We start from the raw sequence: 12,638 nt of genomic DNA, 5'->3' as shown, positions 1-12,638 counted from the left end.
CAACCACTTCCTCTGGCAGCTCGTTCCATATACTGACCACCCTCTGGGTGAAAAAGTTGCCCCTCAGGTTCCTATTAAATCTCTCCCCCTCACCCTAACCCTATGCCCTTTAGTTCTTGATTCCCCAACCCTGGGAGAAAGACTGAGTGCATTCACCCTATCTACGCCCCTCATGATTTTATACACCTCCATAAGATCACCCCTCATTCTTCTACACTCCAATGAAAAAAGTCCCAACCTGCTCAACCTCTCTCCATTGAACCTCTGTCCCTCGAGTCCCAGCAACATCCTCATGAATCTCCTCTGCACTCTGTCCAGTTGAATGGCACCTTTCCTGTAGCAGGGTGACCAAAACCAAACATAATATTTTAAGTGCGGCCTCACCAACATCTCGTACAACTGCAACATAACGTCACAACTCCTGCACTCAGTGCCCTGACTGCTGAAGGCCAGAGTGCCAAAAGCTGCCTTCTCCACCCTGTCTACCTGTGACGCCACTTTCAGGGAAAGTAACTGAATGTGTAAATAGGTGTGCTATCTCGTACACAACCTCTGCCATTTCTTTTTAAAGAAAGGTTGGTGTATCTCAAAGCATCCTGAAGACGTCACAGCCTGAACAACCTCAGCAGTTTGGTAAGCGTCACTCTTCCACACAGATAGACTATCACACTCAACGATCTCAGTAATGTGGCCAAGACGACATTAAAAATGACTAACTGAGGCCAATAGAGTGATAAGCATGCCTGGGGCCAGGGTGCAAATAAATGCAAGGAAGAACTCCAGAGATATCCCAACTGCCCCCACCCCACTCTATCCCCATAACTGCGGACGTCCAGCGTGTAAGTATTTGTACTGTCCTTGCTCAGCCTGCTTCCCCCACTGTTTCAGACAATAGTCACGCACTGTGTTAAACAATCCTCCTCCCCTTACAGCAAGTTCGATCGACAGCTGCCTGAAATCTGTCATCTGGGTATGACCCTCCAGACAGTCAAAATAGCATCTCCTTTACTCCATCAAAGCCCCTTATCCACTCTATTTCCCTCCTGACCCAGGTCGTTTCAGGGGGCAGATCATGTTCCGTTGGTTTGGAGTCACACAGACACCAGAACAGGTGAGGACAGCAGATCCCCACGCTGATGGACATCAGGGAATGAGACGGGAGTTTACAACAATCCAACCCTCTCACACACACACACTCGTAACTGGGCTGGTGTTTTAACACCCAAACCTACTTCAGGAGGAAGTTGAAACGAAAAACAGATAATAAGACAAGATTTCAGGTCTAGTAATAGATGAACCACAATCCCACACCCCCCAGTTATTAATCCAGTAACTGAATTCTCACTCCCACACCCTCTGGATCACTAATCCAGTAACCAAACCCCTCCCTCCACTGCCCCCCTCCCCATCCCAGAGAGGCTATGGCAAACAGTAGTGACTACACTTTGAAAGGGCTGGCACAAGCACGGATGGGCAGAGTGGCCTCAGTGTGTGAAGGTGTGACAGACTACCTGAGAGCAGCAGCGTGCGGAGGGCGTGAAAGGAAGGAGAGGTAGACGGTCACTTACAGGCCCTTGGGTCCGAGGTGGTGAACGAAGGAGAGCTGACTGACTCCAATAAATTCCATCTGTGGGAGCAAACAAAGGGATTTCTGCTGTGTTACATGACATCCCGATCACCTCACAGCCAATCAGCTCAGGGCAGCCTGAACAGCAGGAAGTAAGGCAGCTGGATCATACAGAGAAAGATCCCACAAACAGCCCAGCAAGAACTGGAAGCCAGACTCTGTCAATCAAACTGGAGGTGTGATGTCAGCAAAACAAGATGATCGTATTGTACTAGGGAACCCTGCAGTAGTCTCATACAGCGGAATAGAAGCTGTCCTTGAGCCTGGTGGGATGTTCTTTCAGGCTTTTGTATCTTCTGCTCGATGGGAGGGGGGAGAAGAAGATACCTGTCCATCAAAGACCTCAGCCAGATGACCAGCATCACCCAGAATGACATCACCAGCAGCCTGCAGTCCCTCAACATGGTCAAGTACTGGAAGGGTCAACATGTCATCTGTGTCACACCCAAGCTGGTGGAGGAGCACCTGAAGAGTGCGCAGTACGGGGTGGGTGGGGTCTTTGATTATGCCGGCTGCTTTACCAAGGCAGTGAGAAGTGTAGACAGAGTCCATGAAGGGGAGGCTGGTGTCCGTGATGTGCTGGGCTGTGTCCACAGCTCTCTGCAGTTTCTGGTGGTCCCAGGCACAGCAGTTGCCGTACCAAGCCATGATGCATCTGGATAGGATGCTTTCTATGGTGCATCGATAAAAATTGGTGAGGGTCAAAGGGGACATGCCGAATTTCTTTAGCCTCCTGAGGAAGTAGAGGTGCTGGTGAGCTTTCTTGGCCATGGCGCCTACGTGGTTGGACCAGGACAGGTTATTGGTGATGTTCACTCCCAGGAACTTGAAGCTTTTAACCCTCTTGACCTCAGCACTGTCAATTCAGCACCAATTCAGCCACAAACATGGATTGAAATCTTCCCATGGGCTTCAGATCCTATACCCTCAGGGGCATTTCTGCTGTCACTTGAATGGGGGATAAATATTGGCACTGGGACACTGGTAGAGTAGCTGCTTCACAGCTGCAGAGACCCAGGTTCAATCCTGACCTCCGGTGCTGTCTGCGTGGGGTTTGCACCTTCTCCCCGTGACCGCGTGTGTCTCCCCCGGGTGCTCCAGTTTTCCTCCACATCCCAAAGACGTGCAGGTTGGGAAGTTAATTGGCCGCGATAAATTGTCCCAGTGTGTGGGTGTGGTGTAGAATCTGGGGGCAATTGATGGGAATGTGAGGAGTATGAAATGAGATTTAATGTAGAATGAGTGTATTGGTAATTGGTTTATTATTGTCACATGAAGCAGGATACAGTGAAAAGCTTTTGTTTGCGTGCCATCCAGACAGATCATTCCGTACATAGGGACATCAATGTAGTAAAAAGAAAACAGTGTTACATATACAGAGGAAGTGCACTGCAGGTAGACAGATAAAGTGCAAGGGCCATTACAAGGTAGATTGGGAGATCAAGAGTCCATCTTATCGTACTAGGGGACCGTTCAATAGTCTTATAACAGTGGGATAGAAGCTGTCCTTGAGCCTGGTGGCAACGTGCTTTCAGGCTTTTGTACCTTCTGCCCTCTGGGAGAGGGGAGAAGAGAGAATGTCCGGGGTGGGTGGTGTCATTGATTATGTCGGCTGCTTTCCTGAGGCAGCGGGAAGTGTGGACAGAGTCCATGGAGGGGAGGCTGGTCCCCTCCATGGGGCAGCGGGAAGTGTGGATGGGGTCCGTGGAGGGGAGGTTGGTCTGACTGATGGGTGGTTGATAATCATCACGGACATGTTCGATGGAAGGTCCTGTTTCCCTGCTGTATCTCTCTCTCTGACTCTGCGACCCTATGACCTTCCTCTCCCAATTCCTGGGGACGGACTTGGTTCTGGTTTGGACACCAGACCTGAAACGTTAACCGTTTCTCTTTCGCAGACATCGCCTGACCTGCTGACTATTCCTGTTTTTATTATTAATGGATTCAGTTCATCTTCTCATCCAAATGTCAGTACCTCCAACCGCATGACACATTGGGCCGAAGGATCTGTCTCTACATAGAGTCAAAGAATCATACAGCAGGGAAGCAGGCCTTTCAGCCCAACCTGTCCATGTTGACCAAGGTACCTCTCTAACTGAGTCCCAATTTGCCTGCGTTTGGCCCAAATCCCACTAACCCTTTCCTCACCATGTCTCTTAAATGTTGTAAATGTACCTACCACTTCCATTGGCAGCTCATTCCACATACCCACAACCCTGTGTGTGTGAAGAACTTGCCCCTCAAGATCCCCCTTAACCCTTTCGCCTCTCTCCTTAAACCCAGGCCCTCCAGTTTTGGACTCCTCTACCCTGAGAAAAAAACTATGACTATTTACCCTACCTGTGTGCCTCATAGCACCAGAGCACGGTGACTCGTTGCAGGCCACTCTCTGCAAATTCACTTGTTACTCCTATTATAATCATTCTACTCTTTTAAATCTACATCCTGTTATTGTTTTACCCTGTACGACCTCAATGCACTGTGTAATGAATTGATCTGTAGTTTTTCACTGTACTTCGGTACAAGTGACAATAATAAACCAATTCCAAACCTCTATAAGGTCACCCCTCAGCCTCCTACGCTCCAGGGAAACAGTCCCAAGCCCATCTAGTCTCTCCTTACCACTCAAGCTCTCCAGTGTCGGCAACACTCCTGTGAATCTTTCAAGCTTAATCACATCCTTCCCATAATGGGGCAACCAGAACTGCACACAAGACTCCAAGTGCAGCCTAAACAACGTTTTGTACAGCTGCGACATGGCATCCCAACTCCTGTACTCAGTGCCACACCCAATGAAACATGCCTCACGCCTTCTTCACCACTCTGTCTACCTGTGTTGGCACTTTCAGGGAACTATGTACTTGTATCCCAAGGTTTCTCTGTTCTACAGCACTTCCCAGGGCCCTGCCATTCACTGTGTGTGTCCTGCCCTGGTTTAGCTTCCCAAAGTGCATCACTTCACAGTTGTCTCAGTTCTTGGCCCAATTTCCCAGTTGATCTAGGTCCTGCTGTAACCTTAGACAACCTTTGTCACTGTCCAGTACACCACCGATTCTCTTGTCATCTGCAAACTTACTCACCGTGCCACCTAATTTCTCATCCAAATCATTCATACGGATGATGGACAACAGGAAAAATAGCTGAGAAATATCGAGAGGAGGCGTGTAGATGGAGCTGAGATAAGGGTCAGCCTCAGGGAGGGAATGAACAGTCTTCTTTGCAATGAATCACCAAGCTCTTATTTCACAGTCAGGAACCAGCAGAAGGGCGTAAGATCAGGAGGAGGGGGGCATTCAAACCCTCCAGTCTGCACAGCTGATCCCAAACCTCATTCACTTCCCTGTGTCCTGCCCAATTTCCTGCAGAATCCATAAACCGCAGCACTAAATATCTGCAATGACCGAGCGTCTACAACCCTCTGCGGAAGAGAATTCCAAAGACTCACCATCCTCCAAGTGAAGAAACATCTCGCTGTTAAATGGCCCAGCTCTTATCCTGAGAGGGTGACCCCTGGTTCTGAACTCTCCAGCCAGAGAAAACATCCTCTCCACCTCTCCTCTGTCCACCCCCCTCAGTGTACTCTGCCTCAGTGAGAGTTTCCTCTTTCTTCTAACTTCCCCTATTGGCCAATCTATTCACATTCATAGCACCACCCATCAGCTTTGCTTTTTCCATTTCTTTCCTCTATCCGGCTGCATCAGGGCTTGGTATGGGTAACTGCTCTGCCCGTGACCACAAGAAGCCGCAGAGAGCTGTGGACACATCACGGAAACCAGCTTCCCCTCCATGGACTCTTGTCTACACTTCTCGCTGCCTCGGTAAAGAAGCCAACATAACCAAAGACCCCTCCCACCCCAGACATTCTCTCTTCTCCCCCCTCCTGTTGGGCAGAAGATACAAAAGCCCGAAAGCACGTACCACCAGGCTCAAGGACAGCTTCTGTCCCACTGTTATCAGACTATGTAATGGCCTCCTAGTACAATAAGATGGACTCTTGACCTCACAATCTACCTCGTTATGACCTTGCACCTTATTGTCTGCCTGCACTGCACTTTCTCTGTAACTGTGACACTTCACTCCGCATTCTGTTATTGTTTTACCCTGTACTACCTCAATGCACTGTGTAATGAATTGATCTGTCTGAGCAGTGTGCAAGACAAGTTTTTCACTGTACCTCGGTACATGTGACAATAATAAACCAATTTTGATCTGTTTGAAAGCTCCATAACTGTGACCGTCTATGAGCTGGGGGCAGTCGTTACTTGAGGAGAGGGCCAGCTGCCCCTTTAGAAGATGCCATGGGAACCTCTGCACCTTCTAATTTTAACCCCTCGGAGAGTAGGCAGATCACAGACATTTGAGAAGAGCTTACCATAGGGTAATAGTTCCGGTACATGGGCATCTTCAGGAGCTTGGTCAAGTAATCCTCCAGTTGTTTCTGTGAACACAAGAGAAGAACTTCAAATTCAAGTTTGTTGTCATGGGCACACAACACCAAGGGTAAAAGTGGCATGAAAATTAGCTTTTCTGCTGCAGCAGCACAGTACATTGCAGACATAAGTTACATAATTAACAAAACTTATACGTAACTTATACAGCAAAATAAACAATGACTTTAGTGCGTTGAGGGAGATATAGTCTGAGGTAGAATTAGGGTTTTTCAGGTGGGTTCAAGACCCTGCCAGCAGTGGGGAAGAAGCCATTGTTGAACCTTGAAGTGTGGGTTTTCAGGCTCCTGTACCTCCTGCCTAACGGCAGCATCGAGAAGAGGGCACGGCCTGGATGATGGGGGTCCCTGATGGTGGATGTTGCCTTCCTGAGGCATCGCCTCTTGTAGAAGTTCCTCAGTGGTGGGGAGAGCTGTGCCAGTGATGGAACTGGCTGAGTCCTGCCACTCTCTGTAGACCGCTGTTATAAGACTATTGAACGATAAGATGGACTCTTGATCTCAGAGTCTACCTCGTTATGGCCTTGCACCTTATTGTCTGCCTGCACTGCACTTTCTCTGTAACTGTAACACTTTACTCTGCATTCTGTTATTGTTTTCCCTTGTACTACCTCAATGCACTGTGTAATGGATTGATCTGTATGGACGGTATGCAAGACTAGTTTTTCCACTGTATCTCGGTACATGTGACAATAATAAACCAATTTACTGCTTGCGTTCCTGTACACTGGAGTTTTCACACCAGGAAACTCAAAGGTGAAGAAGAAATGGGCGATTGAAGAGAAAAAGAAAATGCCAGAAACACCCAGTGTGACCCCACTGACCTTGCTTCTCTCTCTAGAAATACTGCCCAACCTCTAGAGCAGTCACTGCTTTTCATTTCAAGAGGTGTCAAAATTGTGATTCTCCTGTATCAGAATCCAAACCAGGAGCAGAATTGGGCCATTCGGCCCAAAGAGTCTGCTCTGCCATTCGATCATGGCTGATTTTTTTTCCAACCCCTTTCTCCTGCCCTCTCCCCGGAACCCTTAACCCCCCACCCCCCTTACCTATCAAGAACCGATCAACCTCGCATCAAACACACACTGGAACACTGAACCATGCCTCTACTGAAGCCCCCAACCATCCAGTGTATCGGTCCGTAAGCAGAGCACGATAACCAAGAGTAGATGGAGTGACAAACTGCTGCTGGAGGAACTCAGCGGGTCGCGCAGCATCTGCGGGGGGAAAGGAATGGTCCATTTTCGGGTCAAAACCCTGAATCAACACTGAAACACAGAGGGGAGACGGCCGGTGTAAAGAGGTGGGGGAGCACGAGCTAGCAAGCGATAGGTAGATCCAGGTGAGGAGGGGATTTAGACAGATGGGGGAGTGAAGTCAGGAGTTTACTGCAGCTGGCCGCACACGTGTCATCTGACTCTCCAGCTGGGTTTCTTCGGTAGCCACATGTGGAGAAGCATTAAACAATCTGCTGGAGGAACTCAGCAGGTCGAGCAGCATCTGTGGGGTGAAAGAATCTGTCAACCTTTCGGATCAAAACCCTGCGTCGGGACAAGGTTTCAGGCTGAATGGCCTTCCTCTATCCTGTGAAGAATTGAAGAACAGTCCCGATGCAGGGTTTCAACAATTCGACAATTCCTTCCCCCCACTCCCGCTTGACCCGTTGAGTTCCTCCAGCAGACTGTGTGTTGCTCCAGATTCCAGCATCTGTAGTGCCTTGTCTCTCAAGAGTAAGTGGGTTCAAATCCCATCATTGCTGATGAATATCTGAAATCAGGTTAATCGTAATTTTAAAGAAAAAGAAATTTAAGGAATTGTTTCAGTGACTGTGGAGCTGGAAGATTATTGGGACGCATCTAGAGGGGGAGGACTGGAAATATTCGGTGGGCAGGCAGCATGCAGAGAGAGAAACCCTTTCACATCCCAAGTGGAGACACAAGAGACTGTAGATGCTGGAAATCTGGAGCAACACACACAAGATGCTGGAGGAACTCAACGGATCAGGCAGCATCTGTGCAGGGAAATAAACAGTTGACGTTTCGGGTTGAGACCCTTCATCAGGACTGGAAAGAAAGAGGGGAGACGGCTGGTATAAAGAGGTGCGGTGGAGCAGGGTGGGGTGGGGTGGGGTGGGGTGGGGGGAAGGCGGACTGCTGCAGGAGGGAAAGGATCCAGAGACCTTGCAAGGCTGGTGGACACTCCGAAGTGTGGGAGAGGGCAAGGCTGGAGGAGGATTTGGGACGTAACACGGGGAATTTGAAACTGTGGGAGTGGGAGCGGGTGCCCCCCCCTTGCTCAGTTCCAGCACCCCGCGGGGTGGGACTCTGGCGGCAAGTCCGCGTGTCTCGCACCCGTCGACTGGAGATCTGCTCCTCCCTCACGATGTGCTCCGAGTTGCGGGGCAGGGTGGGCATGGTCCGGGGTTCTCCCCGCTTTACCGTCTGTCTCCGCGTCGTGAACCTGTGGGGACAAATCACACCGCAAGTCAGGAGCATGAGTGAAACATCCCAGACCATGTGTTCCCCTGCCCACCGACTCCCCCCACCCACTGGATCCCCTCCCACTGCCCACAGACACTCTCCTCCCCACCCAATGAATCCCCTCCCACTGCCCACGGACACTCTCCTCCCCACCCAATGAATCCCCTCCCACTGCCCACGGATACTCCCCCCCACCCAATGAATCCCCTCCCACTGCCCACAGACACTCTCCCCCATCACTGACTCTCCCCACCTACTGAATCCCCTCCCACAGCCCACAGACACTCTCCTCCCCACCCAATGAGTCCCCTCCCACTGCCCACGGACACTCTCCCCCCCACCCAATGAATCCCCTCCCACTGCCCACAGACACTCTCCCCCATCACTGACTCTCCCCACCTACTGAATCCCCTCCCACAGCCCACAGACATTCCCCCCCCCACCCACCGAATCCCCTCCCACTGCCCACGGATACTCCCCCCCACCCACCTACCGAATCCCCTCCCACAGCCCACGGACCCTCTCCCCCATCACCGACTCCCCCCACCCACTGAATCCCCTTCCACAGCCCACGGACACTCTCCCCACACCCACTCTTTCCACCCACTGAATCCCATCCCACAGCCCACGGACACTCTCCCTCCCCCATCACCGACTCCCCCCACCCACCGAATCCCCTTCAACCTTTTCATCTCCTGAGCAGAGCCCATCTTACACTCCCACAATCCCGAATGCAGAACCCAACAAAAACCCAAAGCTTAATCCGCTGTAGTTTCCCTTCTCCCCCACCCCCCCCCCCCACCCCCTTCGCTTGTGGACCACCTACAGTGTGCACCACCTACAAAATGTGCCGCAGTTACTTGCCCACGCCACTCCAACAGCACCTCCCACACCCACAACCTCTATCACCAAGTAGGACAAGGGTGTTGGACACAAGGGAACACGGTCAGACACCACCCTGACTTGGAAATAAACCACCATTCCTCAATCGTCACTGAACCCTGGAACTCCCTCCCAAACAACGCTGTGGGAGCACCTACAGAAGGACTGCAGCAGTTCGATGTGGAAACTTGCAAGCACCTTGCCAAGGGTAACTAGGGATGGGCAAGGCATGCTGCCCTTACCAATGACACGCTATCCCAGAGATCAATAATTATATTTAAATGCATTGAGGTGTGATCTGGGAAATCAGATGAATGCAAAACATCCCAGGGTGGTTATTTACATTCGGGGAGGGGTTCTGTCATCTTGAACAACCTCCTCCTCAACTTTACACACTGAAAAACAGACCAACTGGTTACTCAGCTTCTGCTGTTGCGTGCAAGTTAACTTTCCTAAGTACCAGGGCGCCTACACTTTCCTTAGTTGGTGGACTACGTTAGAATGCGTTTGAGAAAACTCAGAATCATTGATCATAAATACCATACCTGTGCTGTAATCTAGAAATACTCTCCAATCAATACAAGACTATTGAACAGTTCCCTAGTACAATAAGATGGACTTTTGACCTCACAATCCACCTCCCAAGTTGCGATGAAAGGATTACAGCAAAGGTACTGTAGTGATTAGCGTTACGCTATTACAGCACCAGCGACCCGGGTTCAATTCCGACCGCTGTCTGTAAGGGGTTTGTACGTTCTCCCCGTGTCTGCGTGGGTTTCCTCCGGGTGCTCCGGTTTCCTCCCACATTCCAAAGACGTACGGGTTAGGAAGTTGTGGGCATGCGATGTTGGCGCCGGAAGTGTGGCGACACTTGCGGGCTGCTCCCAGAGCAGTCTATGCAAAAGATGCATTTCACTGTGTGTTTTGATGTACATGTGACTAATAAAGAGATCTTATCTTATCTTAAATAATTGACCTGTATGGACGGCATGCAAAACAAAGTTTTTCACTGTACTTCGGTACATGTGACAATGATAAACCTATTTATTCACCAACCTGTAACATTAACTGCTTTTCTCTCCACGGATGTTGCCTAACCTGCTGGGTAAGAGTTGTACAGCATAGAAACAGGCCCTTCAGCCGAGTGTGTCTATGTGGACTGTCATGCCTAGTGGTATGACTCCAATTTGCCTGCATTAATTCCATGAATCTCTAGCTCTTGCTAATTCCAGCACCTGTCCAGATGCCTCTTCGGTGTTGTTACTGTTCCTGCCTCCACCACCTCCTCTGGCAGCTCGTTCCAAGCACCTTCTTCACCACCTGTCTGCCTCACTCCCCGTTCTCTATGTACTTGTGCCCCGAGGTCTCTCTGTTCTACAACGCTCCCCAGGGCCCTGCCATTCACTGTGTATGTCCTGCCCTGGGTTAACTTCTCAAAATGCATCACTTCACACTTGTGCGAATTAAACTCCATCTGCCGTTCCTTGGCCCACATCCCCAGTTGATCGAGATCCTTAGACAACCTCCTCCACTGATATTTGCAAACTTACTAACTGTGCCACCTACATTCTCATCTAAATTTTTGACTAAGCAGCACCGATCCCTGCAACACACCACTGGTCACAGGCCTCCAATCTGAAATACAACCATCCACTGCCACCCTCTGCCTCCTACCACCAAGCCAATTTCGTATCCAATTGGCCAGCTCATCCTTGATCCCATGTGTTCTAACCTTCTGGACCAGCCTTGTGGGACTTTGTCAAAGGCCTTTCTAAAGTCTAGGTAGATGACATCTACTATCCTGCCGCCATCAATCCCCTTCGTCACCAAAATAACTGTGCATGGGGAATCATGTATAGTGGATTTAATGAATTAATCATGCTGACTCTTGCTAATCTGTCCCTGCCTTTCCAAATGCAAATCCTGTCTCTCAGAATCCCTTCCAGTAGCTTCCCCCCACTGATGTTAAACTCACCAGCCTATAGTTCCCTGGCCTTTCCCTGATGCCCTTCTTCAAGAGACAGCATTAGCCACCATCCAGTCTCGTAGTACCTCACCCTTGACTAATGAAAATGCAAGAATTTCTGCCAATTATTCCAGCATAGTTGTTCAATTCACATTTGCATCAATTGCAGTTGGTACAGTGAAAAACTTGTCTTGCATCCCATCCATATCGATCAACAGTGCACTGAGGTAGTACAAGGTAAAACAATAACAGAATGCAGAGTAAAGTGTTACAGCTACAGAGAAAGTGCAGTGCAGGCAGAAAATAAGGTGCAAGGCTATAACGAGGTAAAAGATCCATCTTATTGTATTAGGGGCCATTCAATAGTCTTATAACAGCGGGATAGGTGTCCTTGAGCCTGGTGGTATGTGCTTTCAGGCTTTTGTATCTTCTGCCTGATTGGGGGGGGGGGTAGAAGAGAGAATGTCCGGGGTGGGTGGGGTCTTTGATTATGTTGATTATCGAGGCAGCGAGAAGTGTAGACAGATTTTTTCTCTTTATCTGTTCTCCTTCGTCTCCTTTTGTCTACACCTCCTCAGACAGACTGGCTGAGATTAACAAACCTTGCCCAACCTGTCAGCCAGAACAATCATTTCCTTTCATCATACAATTACAGACATTCCCTCCCTTCATATCTAATCGTGCCTGTTTTACAGATTTCCCCAGTTCAGATGAAGGGCCTGAAACAATGACCCTGTTTCTCTCTCCACAGACGCTGCCTGATCTGGCGAGGATTTGTCCCTTGTTCTTCCCTTCCACCTCACCGTCCCTATTGTGAGTCCCATTGACAAGGGTCAAAGCCCGCCAACAACTCTTGGTTGAGCTCAGGAAATACCTAGAATCATAGAGCACAAAAACAGGCCCTTCGGCCCAACTCATCCATGCTGACCAAATTGCCTAACTGAGCCAGTCCCATTTGCCCACATTTGGCCCATATCCCTCGAAACCTTTCCTATCCGTGTACCTGTCCAAATATCTTTACTACGTCGTAACTGTTCCTACCCCTACCACTTCCTCTGTCAGCTCACTCAACATACCCCACCACCGTCTGTGTGAAAAAGTTGCCCCCAGAATCCTTTTAAGTCTTTCCCCTCTCACTTTAAACCAGTGCCTTCCCCCACCCTGGGGAAAAGACTGTGGCTATTCAACATCTATGCCTCTCATGATTTCATACAGCTCTGTAAGGTTACCCCTCAA

General features: G+C 49.7%; 1 protein-coding gene across 7 annotated transcripts in view; it reads right to left on the bottom strand.

The window, feature by feature from the left end:
- LOC127571989 (phospholipase D1-like) overlaps window positions 1-12,638 on the bottom strand; it is a 168,484-nt gene that overhangs the window by 89,720 nt on the left and 66,126 nt on the right. For 6 of the 7 annotated variants that reach the window (XM_052018785.1, XM_052018783.1, XM_052018786.1 and 3 more), the window contains exons 5-7: window positions 8,426-8,534; window positions 6,000-6,065; window positions 1,569-1,627 (exon numbers count right to left, since the gene is read on the bottom strand). In XM_052018785.1, coding sequence (XP_051874745.1) covers window positions 1,569-1,627; window positions 6,000-6,065; window positions 8,426-8,534 — 234 coding nt within the window. Of the gene's footprint in view, window positions 1-1,568; window positions 1,628-5,999; window positions 6,066-7,123; window positions 7,216-8,425; window positions 8,535-12,638 lie in introns of those variants that run through there. The other variant, XM_052018789.1, reaches the window with a different exon arrangement.

The sequence above is a fragment of the Pristis pectinata genome, chromosome 6 (genome assembly GCF_009764475.1).
Source record: "Pristis pectinata isolate sPriPec2 chromosome 6, sPriPec2.1.pri, whole genome shotgun sequence".
Taxonomy (NCBI): domain Eukaryota; kingdom Metazoa; phylum Chordata; class Chondrichthyes; order Rhinopristiformes; family Pristidae; genus Pristis; species Pristis pectinata.
Note: the sequence above shows the minus strand (reverse complement) of the source record. Positions and strands in the feature narration are given on the sequence as shown.